Source organism: Martes martes (assembly GCF_963455335.1).
Source record: "Martes martes genome assembly, chromosome: 2".
NCBI classification, from domain to species: Eukaryota; Metazoa; Chordata; class Mammalia; order Carnivora; family Mustelidae; genus Martes; species Martes martes.
The window spans coordinates 48186706-48202203 of NC_137889.1; the positions used below are offsets into that span (position 1 = coordinate 48186706).

At 33.7% G+C, this 15498-nt stretch overlaps 1 protein-coding gene across 1 annotated transcript in view; it reads left to right on the forward strand.

The window, feature by feature from the left end:
• The window catches only part of ADAM7 (ADAM metallopeptidase domain 7), a gene marked incomplete at both ends in the record, with an annotated part of 86906 nt that overhangs the window by 26186 nt on the left and 45222 nt on the right, over positions 1-15498 (forward strand). Inside the window, 5 exon segments of the mRNA XM_080796900.1 lie at positions 5689-5767; positions 7083-7159; positions 8084-8276; positions 10415-10468; positions 13608-13679. Of these exon segments, the coding sequence (XP_080653026.1) occupies positions 5689-5767; positions 7083-7159; positions 8084-8276; positions 10415-10468; positions 13608-13679 (475 nt within the window).

Consider the following 15498-nt stretch of genomic DNA (forward strand, 5'->3'; position numbering starts at 1 on the left):
TAACCAAGCAGTAACAAAGAACTCATATAGGACAATTGGAGACCCTGGATTTCTATTCCTATATGACAGTAATAAGGTGCCTCACATTAAAATGGTATCAGAGGAGATCTACAAAAAGATAAGATTTAAATAATATTAGGGGGTATTAATATAATATCATAATACCCAAGTTTTAATTGAAAACATTTGTCAAACCAAAAGCCAGAAATATTTCAACTTAAAAGAGAAAAAAATTAGTAGCTGTCATGTCAACACTGAAATGAAACAGATGTTTGAATTATCTGACAAAATTTTAAAGCAGCCATCATAAAAATACTTCATTGAAAAATCACAAACATACTTGAAACAAATGAAAGAAAAATAGAATGTCTCAGGAAATGAATAGAAAATCTCAAAAAAAAAAAAGAAAGAAAGAAAAGATAGAAGATATAAAAAAGAATCTAAAGGAAGGGCGCCTGCGTGGCTCAGTTGGTTGAGTGACTGCCTTCGGCTCAGGTCATGATCCTGGAGTCCTGGGATCGAGTCCCACATCAGGCTCCCAGCTCCACGGGGAGTCTACTTTTCCCTCTGATCTCCCCTCTCATGCTCTCTCACTCTGTCTCTCTCTCTCTCAAATAAATAAATAAAATCTTTAAAAAAAAAGAATCTAAAGGAAATTTTAGAACTGTAAGTAAAATACATAGAAAAAATAAAGCTCTCAATAGATGGGCTTAAGATCAGAATGGAGAAGAGAGTAGAGATAATCGGTGCAGAAAGAATAATAGAAATTACACAATCTGAATAACAAGGAAAATTTTCTGGAAAAAAAAAAAGCACTCTCAGGAATATGTGGGAATAAAATAAAAGTTGTAAAATTGATGCCATCAGAGACCCAGAAGGAGAGGAGAGACTATGAAGCTGAAAAATTACTCAAATGATTATTTTGATACTGAAAATTTCCAAATTTGACAAGAAAAATACTGCACAGCTACACATTCAAGAAAGTGAACAAATTTAGGATAAACTCATATAATACCATTCCAAGACTCATATAGTTGGTTTTATATATACATACATATATATGAAATATATTATCCAGAGTAAACACTAAGAAATCTATACAGAGAGGTACACTGAAAAGTGTTACAGATAAATTAAAATAGAATTTAAAAATATATTTAAGCTACCCACAAGAAGGAAGGAAAAGGAAACTAAAACATGAAAAAAGAAGAAATAAGAACAAAAAATAAAATAGCAGACTAAGTCTTAATATATTAATAATTACTTTAAATCTAAGTGGTCTTAATGAAAAGTGCTCTTTAGACAATGTCTTCTAGAAGATAGAAGAGGGAACACTCCCTTTCTCATTCTATGAAGCCAGCATTACTCTGATACCTAAACCAAATAAAGAGAGTGCAAACAAAATTGAACTACAGAAAATGTCCATTGTGAGTGTAAACACAAAACTTCCTAACAAAATGTTAACAAATAAATACAACAATGCACAAGAGTTTTACACCATAACCAATTCAACAGTGCACAAGACTGGTTCAATATTCTAAAATTAATCAATGTAATTTAACATATTAACAATGTAAAGAAAAAAATCACATGATTATATTGATTGATGCAGAAAAAAAAGTTTTGATAAAATTCAACACTTCATTTATGATTAGAAATTTTCGATAATTGGGCCCATAGGGGAATGTCCTTGACTTGATAAAGAGTATTTATAAAACCGTACAACAAACATATTTACTGGTGAAAGACTGAACATATACAAATATGTGTACTCTCACCACAGCTATTCGACATATTCCCAGAAGTTCTAGTCAGTGCAACTCAGGAAGAAAAGGAAATGAAAGGCATATAGATTGAAAGGTAGAAGAAAAAAGCCCTTATTTGCTGATGACACAATAGTGTTTTGCTTAGAAAATTCTATAGAAGCTAACAAACAAATTAGCAAACAAACAAAAATATCTCCTAGAAGGAATAAATGGGTTCAATAAAGTCACAGAATATTTCATCATAAAAAATCAATTGTATTGCTATACAGTCAAAAGGAATACATGCAAGCTGAAGTTTAAAATGCAACACCATTTGCAATTGTCCAAAAATAAATAAAATAATCAGTTATGAATCTGAGACTCATATACAAAGCTTGTTCTCTGAAAATGACAAAATTCTGATGAAAATCATCAAAAAGATGTAAATAGATGGGACCTAATTTGTGGTAATGTACTAGAAGTAGAAGATTCAACATGGTAAAGACAATGATTCTCCAGTTGATACATAGAGTTATCACTATAGGGAGGGAGGGAGGGAAGGAGGGAGAGAGGAAAGGAGAGAGGGAGGAAGGAAGGAAGGAAAAGAAAGAAAGAAAGAGACAGAGAGAAAGAAAGAAAGAAGAGAAAACCTAACCTAAATCTCAAAGCTTATGCCAAATTTATACCAAAATTAACTGAAAATAGATCATGGATTTCAACATAGAACACAAAACCTTAATACTTTTAGATAAACAAGATACTATTTTCAGAATCTAGGGCTAAGGCAAAAAATTCTTAGACTTTACACCAGATCATTTGATATGAATAATGAAAGATAAAGTTGATAAACTGGTCTTCTTTAAAATTGAAAGTGCTTACTCTACAAAAGTTCTGTTATGAGGATGAAGACAAGACAAACTGCAGATTGGGAGCAGACATTTGCAAACCACAACCAACAAGGGATAATAGTCTGAAAAATAGAGAGTTTTCAAAACTCAGCCATAAAAAGTGAACAGTTCAACTGGGAAATAGGCCAAGATAGGGAGATAACTTTTCACCAAAGAGAATATACGGATGACAAATAAGCCCTTGAAAAGATATATGGGATCATTAATCATTCAAGAAATGTAAATTAAACTGCAATGAAATATTTCATTCAATCAAAATGGCTAAAACTAAAAAAAGAAAAAAATAGTAATTACATTACCAAATGCTGGCAAGGGATATAAAGAAACTGGATCATTAATACATCGCTGACAGGAATATAAATTGATATAGCACTCTGGAAAACAATTAAGCAATTTAAAAAAGAAACCAACAGGCAATCTCCGTGAGGTAAAGCAATTGTACTTCTAAGTATTATTTCAGAAAAATGAAAACTTACATTCACACAGAGAGCTATACACAAATATTTGTAGCTCTATTCATGATAGCCTTAAACCGGAAACAACTCAGATCTCCTTCAACAAATGAATGGTTAAACACACTAGGCCATGCATATCATGGAATGCTACTTTGCAATGAAATGGAACAAATTGAGTGGATCACTATAGCATTATGCTGAATGGGAAAAAAAAATCTCAAAAAAATCACATACCATACAATTCCACTGATAAATCATTCTCTAAATGAAAAATTATAAATCTGGAAAACAGTATGGTTGTTTTGAATTGTTGTCAGGGATTAAGGATGTTGTTGAGAGGGGAGAGATTATAAAGAGATAGCATGAAGAAGATTCTTCTGGTAGAATCAAGATATAGAACATCTTGATTGCAGCAGTGTAACACAAATCCACACACACGATAAAATGACATGTAAACACATGCACATGCATGTTTCTGGTTTTGTTATTGTACTATAATTATTTAAGATGTAGCTTCTGGGGAGACTGAGTAAAGGGTGCACAAACATCAGATTCTGCTATGCCATCTCTGTAACTACCTATGAGTCTATACTTATTCCAAAATAAAAGTTTAAAAATGAGATACTAGTACTTTGTATTCATGAATTGAAAAAATATAGGATCCTTTGTTTTTTAAGAAAATAACATTTTTAAATATAGGTTTTGGGGGAAAAAAAGGAAGTAATGCCCACTATGATTCTGCCCTTGAGCTAAAATGTACATCCTGGTTGCATGCTGAACACATAATCCTACCTATTGGGACTTAATGGGAATGAGGCAGGTTATGTTCATGGAACGTGGGCATGAATGGAAACCTAGCAGTTCTGCTCTAGTTGAGCAAATTCTGATTGTTCTGCCAGCTCTTTTTGGAAAGACAAATAAGAAGGCACAGGTGGATATTTATAATTCAGATTAAATATTTCCTTGATTTTGTTTTTGCAAAAATCTATTTTTAAATGCATATTTATGAGATAATTAAAGGAAGACTGTTGGATAAACAGTTATGTAGAGAGTGATGTCAATTTTAATAATGAACATGTTTATGTACTTATAACTACATAAATATCTGTTTGTTTTTCACGTTCATATAACACAGTATATATTTTACCTCTCAAAAGTGATTTTGAGCTCATTCCATTCAGTCAACCAAAGTAATGGTACTGATACTAGGGTTTCTCTACTCTGTCACCATTTCATCTCTAATAGAGTTAATATTCCACTTTTCTTCTTGTGGACTCATCAATGTTAAAATGGAGTGGCTCTTTTCTACATGGGGTAATTCAAATTGAACTAAGTGAATTTCACAGCACAGAACACTGTGTTCTTACTGAGCAAGAAATAGGCAACCTATTGGCTGTTGCCAAGGGATCCCTCCAGACAGCAGGACTATAAGCAATTAAACTTCTCTTCCTTAGCAACTTATAATGAATGTGCCATTGAATGAAAAGCTGACAGTCTTGGGGGGAATGTAATTCCATATCCACCCGTTTCCTGGTTCTAGGAACAGGTTTGGAAGCCTTTGATGCTGACCTATCCGCTTATGTGTTATCTCCTTGTGCGGTCACATTTACTCCAGATAACACAATCTCCTTCTGTCACCATATTTCCTCCATCCACTTCCTTTCACCAGACTTTTTTCCTGGTCTAAACTGACAGTGGTGTAGCCTGGCTTCTCCTTTATGTTGTTGGTTTCTTATTTTTAGGAAGACTGCCCTGAGCTCTTCATTTTTATGCTTTGGAGACATAAAGCTTAGCTTTTATTATTTCAAAAGCCTTGACTTTCAGGACTAATGTTTCTGTTATGAGTTTCAAAAAGTCTGTTTTTCAGGATAAAATAAAATCTAATATTTTCCTCCTTTGTTCTTCTGTTCTGCTATAGCATGTACTGAGGGAGTGGAGATATACAGTCTTAGTTCTCAGTCTGAAGATACCCATGGGTTTGATACAGGAGATGTGGGAGAGAACTGATTACTCTACTGAACATTCAGAATGCCATTCCTTTACTTGTGTGGAGGATAAAACTATAAAGAATTACATGAAAATATTAACATGGGTTGTCTTTCTATGGTGAGAGTTCAGGACAATTTCATTTGTCCTTTTCCATGTTTTCTAATTTTACTATTATTAACACATATTGCTTTTATCTAAATATATACCTGTTAGGTGAATATATGTTAAGATATATGTAGTGTATGATAATATACCTTATACATCAAATATATTTTGTATCAATATATTACATATATATATATATATATATTTTTTTTTTTTTTTTACCTAGGTAATATTTTCTCTAGGTTCTTCTCAAATTGTTCCCTTGGCTAAAACTGCCAGAATCTTTTTCAGTCTCTTCTAGAGTTTACCAAATCATGAAAGCTGGGTAGAATCCCTTTCCATGTGAGTGGAATTGATTCTGCTTATGTGGTTTTAGTATGAGAGGAATTTGCTGAGATTTGGAAGTAACCTGGAGATTTATCTCTGCCATAACTGGTTTTATTCATAAATGAGTAAATCTCACTACCTCTCTGCCATCTTTTCCAGGGAGTTCCTAGCCTCAAATTACAGTGAAACCTACTACTCTGCAAGAGGGGAGGTGATCACCAGCTACCCTCCCACCATGGTATCTTACAGAACCTTCCTATATCTCTTTTCCGAAATTTCCTCATGTGATTTTAAAACCCAACCTAGCTTTATAAGAAGCCTCAGAAAATGTTATGTCAGCAATGAATCTTGTATTGAGTACTGCCGCTGAATTATCCTGAAATAGAAAACATGCCCCTCCTGATTACTGCCTAACAAGCAAACCAATGACTGTTAACGTATTTTTCTTAACTAAACTGGCTTATATGTACCCAAAATGGTATTAAGCTTGGAGGAAGGGGAAAGCAGCATACAAAAGCAGTATAAGACACCCTGATGAGATTGTCATCAAGCTAAATGGATAAAACCTAAAGACATGAAATAGTTTTAAAACCTCCATCTAACTGACCCTTATGTGAGTCATATTCCCTGGCCTAGGACTTCTGAGGCACCAACATGAAGTCTTTTCAATTTCCAAATGAATTTTTGTTCAATTATCATTAATATTATTCCAGTGGATACAGGTTTTACTTTTACAGTCTTCTTTCCCTTTCCAAAACATGCCCTCTGTATTCGTCTAACCAAAGATGACATTATCCTCTTTTATCAAAAGTATACTTTCTGAAACTTATTTCCTCTATGTAAGTCATGAGTCAGCTATGAAATGTAATCCTGCAATCTTTGTAAAATAGAAATGGAAGAAAACAGAATAACGTTCTTTTATGCGAGGGGTCGTTGTTGGCCTGTGAGGGTCTGAGGTTGCCTGGGAAGTGCCACACATAGGCAGGATTTGAATGGATGGATATAACGGAAAAGATGATCACCTGACAGAACCTCTGTAGGCAGAGCACGAAGTAGGGAGTGACAAGGATACCAACTTGACTGAAGCACATCTGCAGGAGAGAAGGGCTTGAGGAGGCCTGGTTGGGGAGTGAGACCTAATTCTGGCAATCATCAAAAACATTGGCATGATCTCATAGGCAAGTGGAGGAAAATTATAATAACAACCCAAGAATGGCAGTTTGGTAGGAATTTTAGGGTGGATTCAAGGAGAAATATTTATAGGGAAAATGGTCACACTTCTGAGGCTGGATTCATCAACTAATAAGCTGCTAAATTTGTGAGGGAAGAATCCATATACTGTTTAACACAATGTAATCAAGCAATTAAAGGATTCTAAAAGAGTTTCAAAATTTTACAAATGACAGAACGCAATGAATGAAAACATGAATGAGTATGTATACAAATTGTGACAATGAAATGCTAATATATTGTGAACATGAAATATGTATATATTAATATTTATGTAATATGAGTATATGTATTTATATCAATAGCCTCTTCATCTATTTTAGGATCACTGCTTTTACCAAGGATCCATCATACATGAATTTGATTCTGCTGCCAGTATCAGCACATGTAATGGTCTGAGGTATTACACAAATATCTCTTTTGCTTTTCAGTTTCCTTAATGGATTTTCAGAGGCATTTGCTTCTCATCTTTCCAACAACCCTATAAATAAAAAAATTAATGGGAAAAAGCCACTTTTTTTTTGCCCTGAGTATCTATTCTAGCAATTGTTTATATTCATTTTTGACAAAAAGATGTCTAATGCACAGCCGTAAGCAAGACAAGTTTTTCAGTATATAATCAAGGGATTCAGAGTTACAAGACTGCTGGGAATCATCTAGTCTGTCCTCTCATGTTAGAGACACTGAAATCAGAGACTTGCCTCTGAACATCCAATTTGCCGGTGATAGAATTTAAACCAAAAACCAGGTTTCCTGGCTTCTAGTCCTGTGAATTCTCACCACACATTTCATACCTTTTTAATAATCAGGAGTTAGAGTCCTTAAAAATTGAAGTTGGAAGTAAAGCCTATTTTAATTCTCTGTAGATCTTGGACTTAAGAGTAAAGGAGGAAATGTAGGGTAGAGGATAGAAGAACAAGAAAATTCCACCTTCATGTATGTACACTTTACATGAATAGATCCCAATATATTCAAGAATAAGAAAACTTTAATGGCAAAATTTCCAGATAATAGTTATTTTACTGTCATATATTTTCTCTATAACTAATGCATGATGGACACAAAAAATTCACAAAATGTTTTCTAGACCTCTGAGACTTCAAAGTAAAGATTGAACTGTTAAGTTTCTGAAAATCTAGATGAGTTGACTCTTACAAAATTTATTAATTAAAGGCCTGACTGCATGCTCATGAGGACTTGGTCTCTATATAGCTTCCATTCATAAATAGGCAAGTCAATAAAATGGAAAAGAAGAATATTGTGAGAAATACAGAGATCAAATTGAATAGATTTTGAACATATATCACATTTTCATTTTCCATAGGGGATTCTTCAGGGTGTATGACCAAAGATACCTCATTGAACCAGTGAAATATTCAGATGAGGGACAACATATGGTGTTCAGGTATAATCCAAGGATGCAGTATGCTGCCAATTATTCTTGTGCAGAATTCAATTTTACCAGGACAAATGATTCAAAGGATGATATTAAAATCAGGGAAGACCTCAAAATACAAGTAAGTGCTTTATTTTTAAATCATCTTAATGCCAGGGAAAATGTCTCTTATTTTTTTTTTTATTTCAAAACAAAAAGATGAGCCCAATTAATGAAGAAAAATATGTGCTACCTGAGTCTGACTCTTGTTTGAAAACTAAAATGTCAAACTTTTTTTTTTAATCAACATAGAAAATGTTCATTCCCAGGGCACCTGGGTGGCTCAGTTGGTTAAGTATCTGCCTTCAGATCAGGTCATGATCCGAGAGTCCTGGCATCGACCCCTGCATCAGGCTCCCTGCTCAAGAGGGAGTCTTCTTCTTCCTCTCCCTCTGTCCCTTCCCCTGCTTGTGCTCATGCCTCTCTCTCTCAAATAAGTAAATAAAATCTTTTTAAAAAATGAAAAAGAAAATATTCATTTTCTACTGTAAATCTAAGTTTGTCCCATCAATTTTAAGGAAAGGGAATATTTACAACTGCATGTATAGATTTATAGCATTAGGGTTATAAGTTGTTAGAAAGAATGAAATTTACAATGTCTCGAAAACTCTCCTTTTCCCTCATCTTCACTGCCTTTTTTTTTTTTTTTTTTTTTTGGTTGGGGAGGAGGTTGATGATAAGTCAGGGTCTCCTCCTTTCATCAGTCCAAATATTCTAATTATTAATTATTAAAGATAAGTAAGTAATAGCAACTTCAATTTCTGGTGGGATGACTGCACAATGAGAGTCCTCTGCGTTTTAGGCTTTCCTGTACAACTAGTTCATATCACCTCAAATCCCCACTAGGTTTTAGCCTTTAAGATCCATGAATACCCATCTTCACATATCCATGGTCCAGATTGTGTCAGAAAATTACTAGGTCCTTAACAGATGTTTCTGATTGATTCAATCAACTAATATATAATTATTTAGTACACACACAAAACAGCTTAGCTAAATCTTGTACAATATGCCTCTGGTTTATACTCAGATAATATGCATGCACCTCAATGCATAACACTAAGAGTTGAAAACAGAATTTTCCAGTATTGGTTATTTATAAAACAAAGGTCTAAAATTAGCAACTTTTATACATTTCTTTGGAGATGATACTACTGCAAAGTATGAGATTGGGAGATAGGAGAGGAGTAGAAGGAATAAAGTCAGTCCTACTAGCCAGTCAGTCCTATGTTTTGCTTGCCACTACTGATAAGTCCTTTTTATATGAGCTTACTTAATATTTACTTTATATATGAAAAAACTTAAAAATTAAAAATTATATTCATTATTCCTTATTTATAACTATTCATTTGCTCAGAGTATAACTAACACACATTGTTACATTAGTCTCAGGTATACAGAATAATGATTCAACATCTTCATACATCATGCTACACTCAAGTGTAGCTACCATCTGTCACCATACAATGCTACCACAATGCCATTGACTATATTTCCTATGTTATGCCTTTTATTCCATGACTTATTTATTCCATAACTAGAAGCCTGTGTCTTCCACTCCCCTTCACCCATTTTGCCCATCCTTACACCCCCCTCCCCTCTGGTAACCACCAATTTGTTCTCTGTATTTATAGGTCTGATTCTAGTTTTTGTTTGCTTATTCATTTGTTTTGAATTTTAGATTCCATTTGTGTGTGAGATCATATACTATTTGACTTCCTCAGTCTGACTTATTTCACTTACCACAACACCTTCCAGATCGACTCATACTGTTGCAAATGACAAGATTCCATCCTTTTTTATGGCTGCATAATATTCGTGTGTGTGTGTGTGTGTGTGTGTATGTGTGTGTGTGTGTACTATATTTTCTTTATCCTTTCATCTACCAATAGGCACTTAGGTTGCTACCTTATCTTGGTTATTATAAATAATGCTGCAATAAATATAACTTTTATTTTACCTGAAAGACTAAACAAAAAAGGGAAGGGTATTCAAATATAGAATTTGTTTCAGGTTTACTAAAACCTGATACACAGGTGCACATGTTTTAAGAATATATTGGGTTTTACTTAGATAAATTCCTGGAATTATTGGTTATACTTCTGTACCTCACCTTTCCATATCAATAATATTAACATTTCTTACCATAAAAATTTTAACTTAAAACATTAAAGTGAGGAACATTAACCATACTTCATTAAATTTTTCATAAATTTCCAGAATGTCCATAAAGAAAAGTTTGTTGAACTGTTCATTGTTGCTGATCATAACGTGGTAAGTTTTCAGATGAACATTTCCTTTTCATTCATGCTTATAAAACTAGTTGTGATCCCAAATAGTTGTGATTCTTAAAAAGAGGAAAAAAGTATTTTAATCAGAATTCCATTTGGGCTCAATGTTGTTTTTAGCTTCCCAAACAGATTTATATAAAAGGTGATGAGGTCCTTTGGCAGTATAGCTGACTAAGCCAAAATAGAATTCTCCTCCCTATTATGAACATGTGGAAATGATGAGCAACGTATACAAAATTGAAAATATGTGTACAATCTGTAGTTTACCTGAGGAAAACACACACACACACACACACACACACACACACACACACACACACAGGAAGTCTCCAAGTCCTACAAATGAGAAGAGGACCTCTGTCAAAAAGTAAGTAAAATTCAAAGGCTTGGTGACATGTAATATATAGAACATATTGCATAATGCCCAGAGCCATAAAGAGCTGCCCCATCTCTGAAAAGGGAACTGGAGAATCTCTTTCCACTGAAACTGCAAAGAGAAAGGGAATGTTCTGTCTGTTCTTAACAATGGGTAGGAAACACATTATGTATGAGAAAGCAGAAATCTAAACTTGTGTCATGCAATGATATAAAGTATGATATATTTTTCTTTAGATACAGAAATGCCAAGCAAAGTTTTCAGCATAAAAACTGATTGAAAACTTTAGATAAACTGTTAAAGCTTCAATACTGTTAAAGCTCAAACTGTTAATGCCCTATAAAGACATTTTCATAATCCGAGAGAAAAGTAATTACGTGATGAAGAGTCCACCAACATAATGGAAAGTAGAATAAGCTCTCCAAGAACTGAAAATTATCCACTTATATTTCATATTATACACCTAACAATAAAGTAGGAAAAGATATGCAAGAAGAAATAACAGAGTTACAGGGAGAGTAGGGTTTTTTTCATTTCCCTCTGGTGGGAATGTTGGATATTTTTTCTTCAAAAGTGAGAATAAGATAGATTTGTTTTCACTGTCGATAAATTTTCTTTTGACAGATTAACTGAAATTTTTAGCCACCACAATAAGACAAAATAAATGAGATCTATATTAATTTCAAAGAAAGACACATTTTTTCAATTTTTTATAAAAGGAGAAACTATAGCTATCAATTAAAAAAAGTGGTAAAACTTAGGCACTAGATAGGCTTACATTAAAAAAGTTTATGAGAAAAGAAAAGTTTATGAGAACATGTTAACTCACCTTTAAAAGAGTGCTAAAATAAGCTTTCTTTATAATAATTTATTAGTAAGAAGTAAGAACAATGAATTAAATTTAGTATTTACCCCAGAAGCCAGGTAAAGGTTTGCTTGATATGATTTAGGGGGCATTATCTGGACTTTTACGTACATAGCTCTTACATATGCTCCCTTAATACTGTCTTTAAATTTTTAAGTGGTGGTTTTTAGAGAAGTTTCTATAGTAAATCATCTATTTTCAATTAAAAAATAGTTAATGACTGTCTAATATACTAGATTCTGAGTATTAGCTATATATATCTCTACTTATCTGAGTAATATATGCACACATGTATATGCTAGCTGCATAAAAGGGCAACAGAAAGAACAATGTAGAGACTTAGTGTATTCTGGTAAGAAAAATAGAAAAAGAAAGACAACTTTTGGAAAATATTTCAAGAGATTTACATAGCTTGAAGACAGTATGATGAATTTTAAGCAGCTAAGTAGAGTAAGGATATGGATGTATACACCCAGACATTGCAAGTTGAAAGAATAAGCAGAACACAAGTGTCTATACACTGGGGAAGACTAGCCATATAATAAAGACTTGTCAAGAATGCAAAACCCCATTCCCCTTTCTCTCCCTTATCCCCATGGATGAATATCACTGAATGATATAGTACCCTATCCCTGTGATCTCTAAGATAGGCTCAGAATCTTTCTTAACTGTGTATTTCAGGTGAGCACTACCAATTGGTCTCCAAGAATCCTGGTGTGAAACTGTATTTGCCATCTAGAATTTAAGGAGATGGTGGAAAAAAGGAAAATTCTGTACAATAAAACACGAAGAGTGATAGGTATTAGCAACCAAAGTGATAAGAAATTACTTGAAAGACAGAATGTTCAATAGTAAAGGTAGACAAGATGACCAGGAAGATGAGGAAAAGGTGTTCAACAGATTGGATAAGTAGGAGGATATTTATGTTCCTGTCAAGAATAGTTTTAATGGGCTAGAGGCAGGTAAATCAATGAGTAGTAGGTTGAGAAACGAATGGTAAATGAGAAGTGAAGAGAGTCTAATGTTAAATCTTTGAGGTATTTAGATTTTTTAGATAACAGGAGAACAAAAGAGCAAGTAACTGGAGAATAATTGTAGGATTCAGAAAAGCCATGTTTCTTTTACTTTTTATTATGAAACAAGCTTGATCATTTGCATTTATCTCTACAAGATACTTTTATTATTTTTATAAAGTATATTTTATCAGGTCTAAATTGATCATCTTAAGAACAAGGTCCTGATGGCACAAATGGAAAATCCATTTGTTAAAAGGGGAAAAAAGACAATACACTGGAGTAGTGAAAACCACTTTGTCTTCTCAGCCTTTCCCTAGAGAGAAGGGGGAGACACAGTTTCCTTCTCCATCACATTGCTGGCTCTAGGGTGGTCCTTGATTACATTCACCACATACATGGTTGTGACAACCATGAACATAGAAGAGCTGATAAAGTGTTCCTTTAGTTGCAATATAATGGTTTCTGTGGAGCTTTAATAAGTTTTCTTTCATCAGCATGATAAGTATGGTCTAAAGAACACATCAGTTGGTTTAATATGTCAATGTGCTGTAATATATTGTAATGTGAAAAGGGGATAAGGTTATGAAGAAAACCTTAAAGTAGTGCAAAGCTGAAGCATGTCCTCAGAAATGCTATATCTATTTTTTATTATTTTATATCAAAATACTATTATCAATATACTATTATTTTATATCAAAAATATAATTCTGTATAATTTGTCCAGATTTTTAGCTGACCAGAAAGAATGCCAAAAAGCTTTTTTTTTTTTCCCCTTGGAAATATCTCATAGTGAGTGAAGTATTTTGTTGAGTTTTTATTCATCTCCTATTATTAATGAATGTTAACCTGATGTTTTATTTTCCAGTATCACAGGAATAATCATCCTCATAGTAAACTGAGGAACAGAATTTGGGGAATGGCCAATTTTGTCAACATGGTAAGATCTGATACAGTTTGAATGAAGCTAAAAATGCAAATGGAAGAAATACTTTTAAGATAGATAGCTGCTGGGGGCGCCTGGGTGGCTCAGTGGGTTAAAGCCTCTGCCTTTGGCTCAGGTCATGATCCCAGCATCCTGGGATCGAGCCCCCGCATCGGGTTCTCTGCTCAGCAGGGAGCCTGCTTCCTCATCTTTCTCTGCCTGCCTCTCTGCCTACTTGTGATCTCTGTCAGATAAATAAATAAAATCTTTAAAAAAAAAAAAAAGATAGATAGCTGCTGGATTTTGTGGTAATTTGAATATTGAGACAGTCCAAAATACAAAAATTCACGATGTGGACTAATTAGCCAAAATCCAATTAAAAATTCACAGCAATAAATGAACCACAGCACTGAGGTTTGGTTTTCTAAGTAAATGACATTTAATATTTAAGGAGGTTTCAAATAATGGTTACTAATCACAAAATTTATAAAAATTTATAAAAAATTTATAAAGACTTGAATATTTACCATGCATAAATCAAATCCACTAATACATTTGAAATCACTGTTCCATAATCTAGCATTGTTGGAGGACTTGTTTCTGCTTCACCGTCAACTTCAGGCCTTTATCAAGGGTGCTTGCTCAATGGTCCTCACTCACATTCTTATCTCTTCTTCAGTAGTAATATATTCTTGTTTGTTACTCAATGATTGCTAGCCTAGTTATGGGACCCGGAGTATTTTGTTGCCCTGATCTATCTAGTCTTATGAAGGTTCTGTCATGAATGGGTCTTTGGGTAGATTATTCTCACTGTGTTCTTCCTTCATTGGTAGGAGACATTGAATGTTCTGGCCTTAGGATAGCTTCCTGCCTCTCCTCCAGGGTCAGAAGGTTGTTTTTTTGTTTTGTTTTGTTTTGTTTTGTTTTGATCTTTCCCTTCTTTCAGCAACAATTAGTTTTCACTTGAGTTCTGGGAGCATAAAAAAATGCCCCACTCTCAACAATTGATAGGTCATCTAGACAGCTAATCAATAAACAGTGGTTTTGAACAACACTATAGACAAAATGAAGCCAACAGGTATATACAGAGTATTCCACCCAAGAGCAACAGAATACACCATTTATTCTCAAGAGCAGATGGAATATTTCATAGTATATGTTCTATAGACCACAAAGCAAATTGCAAAAAATTCAAAAAGATGGAAATTATATCAAGTACAATGACAGCAAGAACACTGGAAAATTCATAAATATGTGGAAATTAAAGAACACATTCCCGAAGAACAAATGGATCAAGGAATAAATGAAAGGTAAAATCAAAAAAATATCTTGATACTAACAAAAATGGAAACAAAACATATCAAAAGTTAGGAGATACCGCAAAAGCAGTTCCAGGAGGAAAGTTTATGGTTGTAAATGCATACATACATCAATTCAAAAGAAAATAGCAAGTAAACAACTAACGTTATACCTTAAGGAACTACAAAAAGAAAAATAAACTAAGCTATAGTTAGTACAAGGAAAGAAGTAATAATGATATTAGAACAGAAAAAAAAATTTGCTGAAGGCCATCTAGAAGCTTAATGCTTTTGTATCTCTGGAGAACAAGAGTCTGGTAGATTTGAAGATGTTCCCAAAGCAACAGTTTCTCCCATCCTTCAAGCCCATTCCACCAAGGGAGGTTATCTCCAATCTCCCACTCTGCTCTCCATGGTATCATGCGCATCCAGAATGGGAGATTGGAGATAACCTCCCTTTGTAAAATTCCTTATGTCCATGTCTTTCAGAAGGTCCTACAGTCTCATTTTATCCCACACTTACCCTTTATCAATTC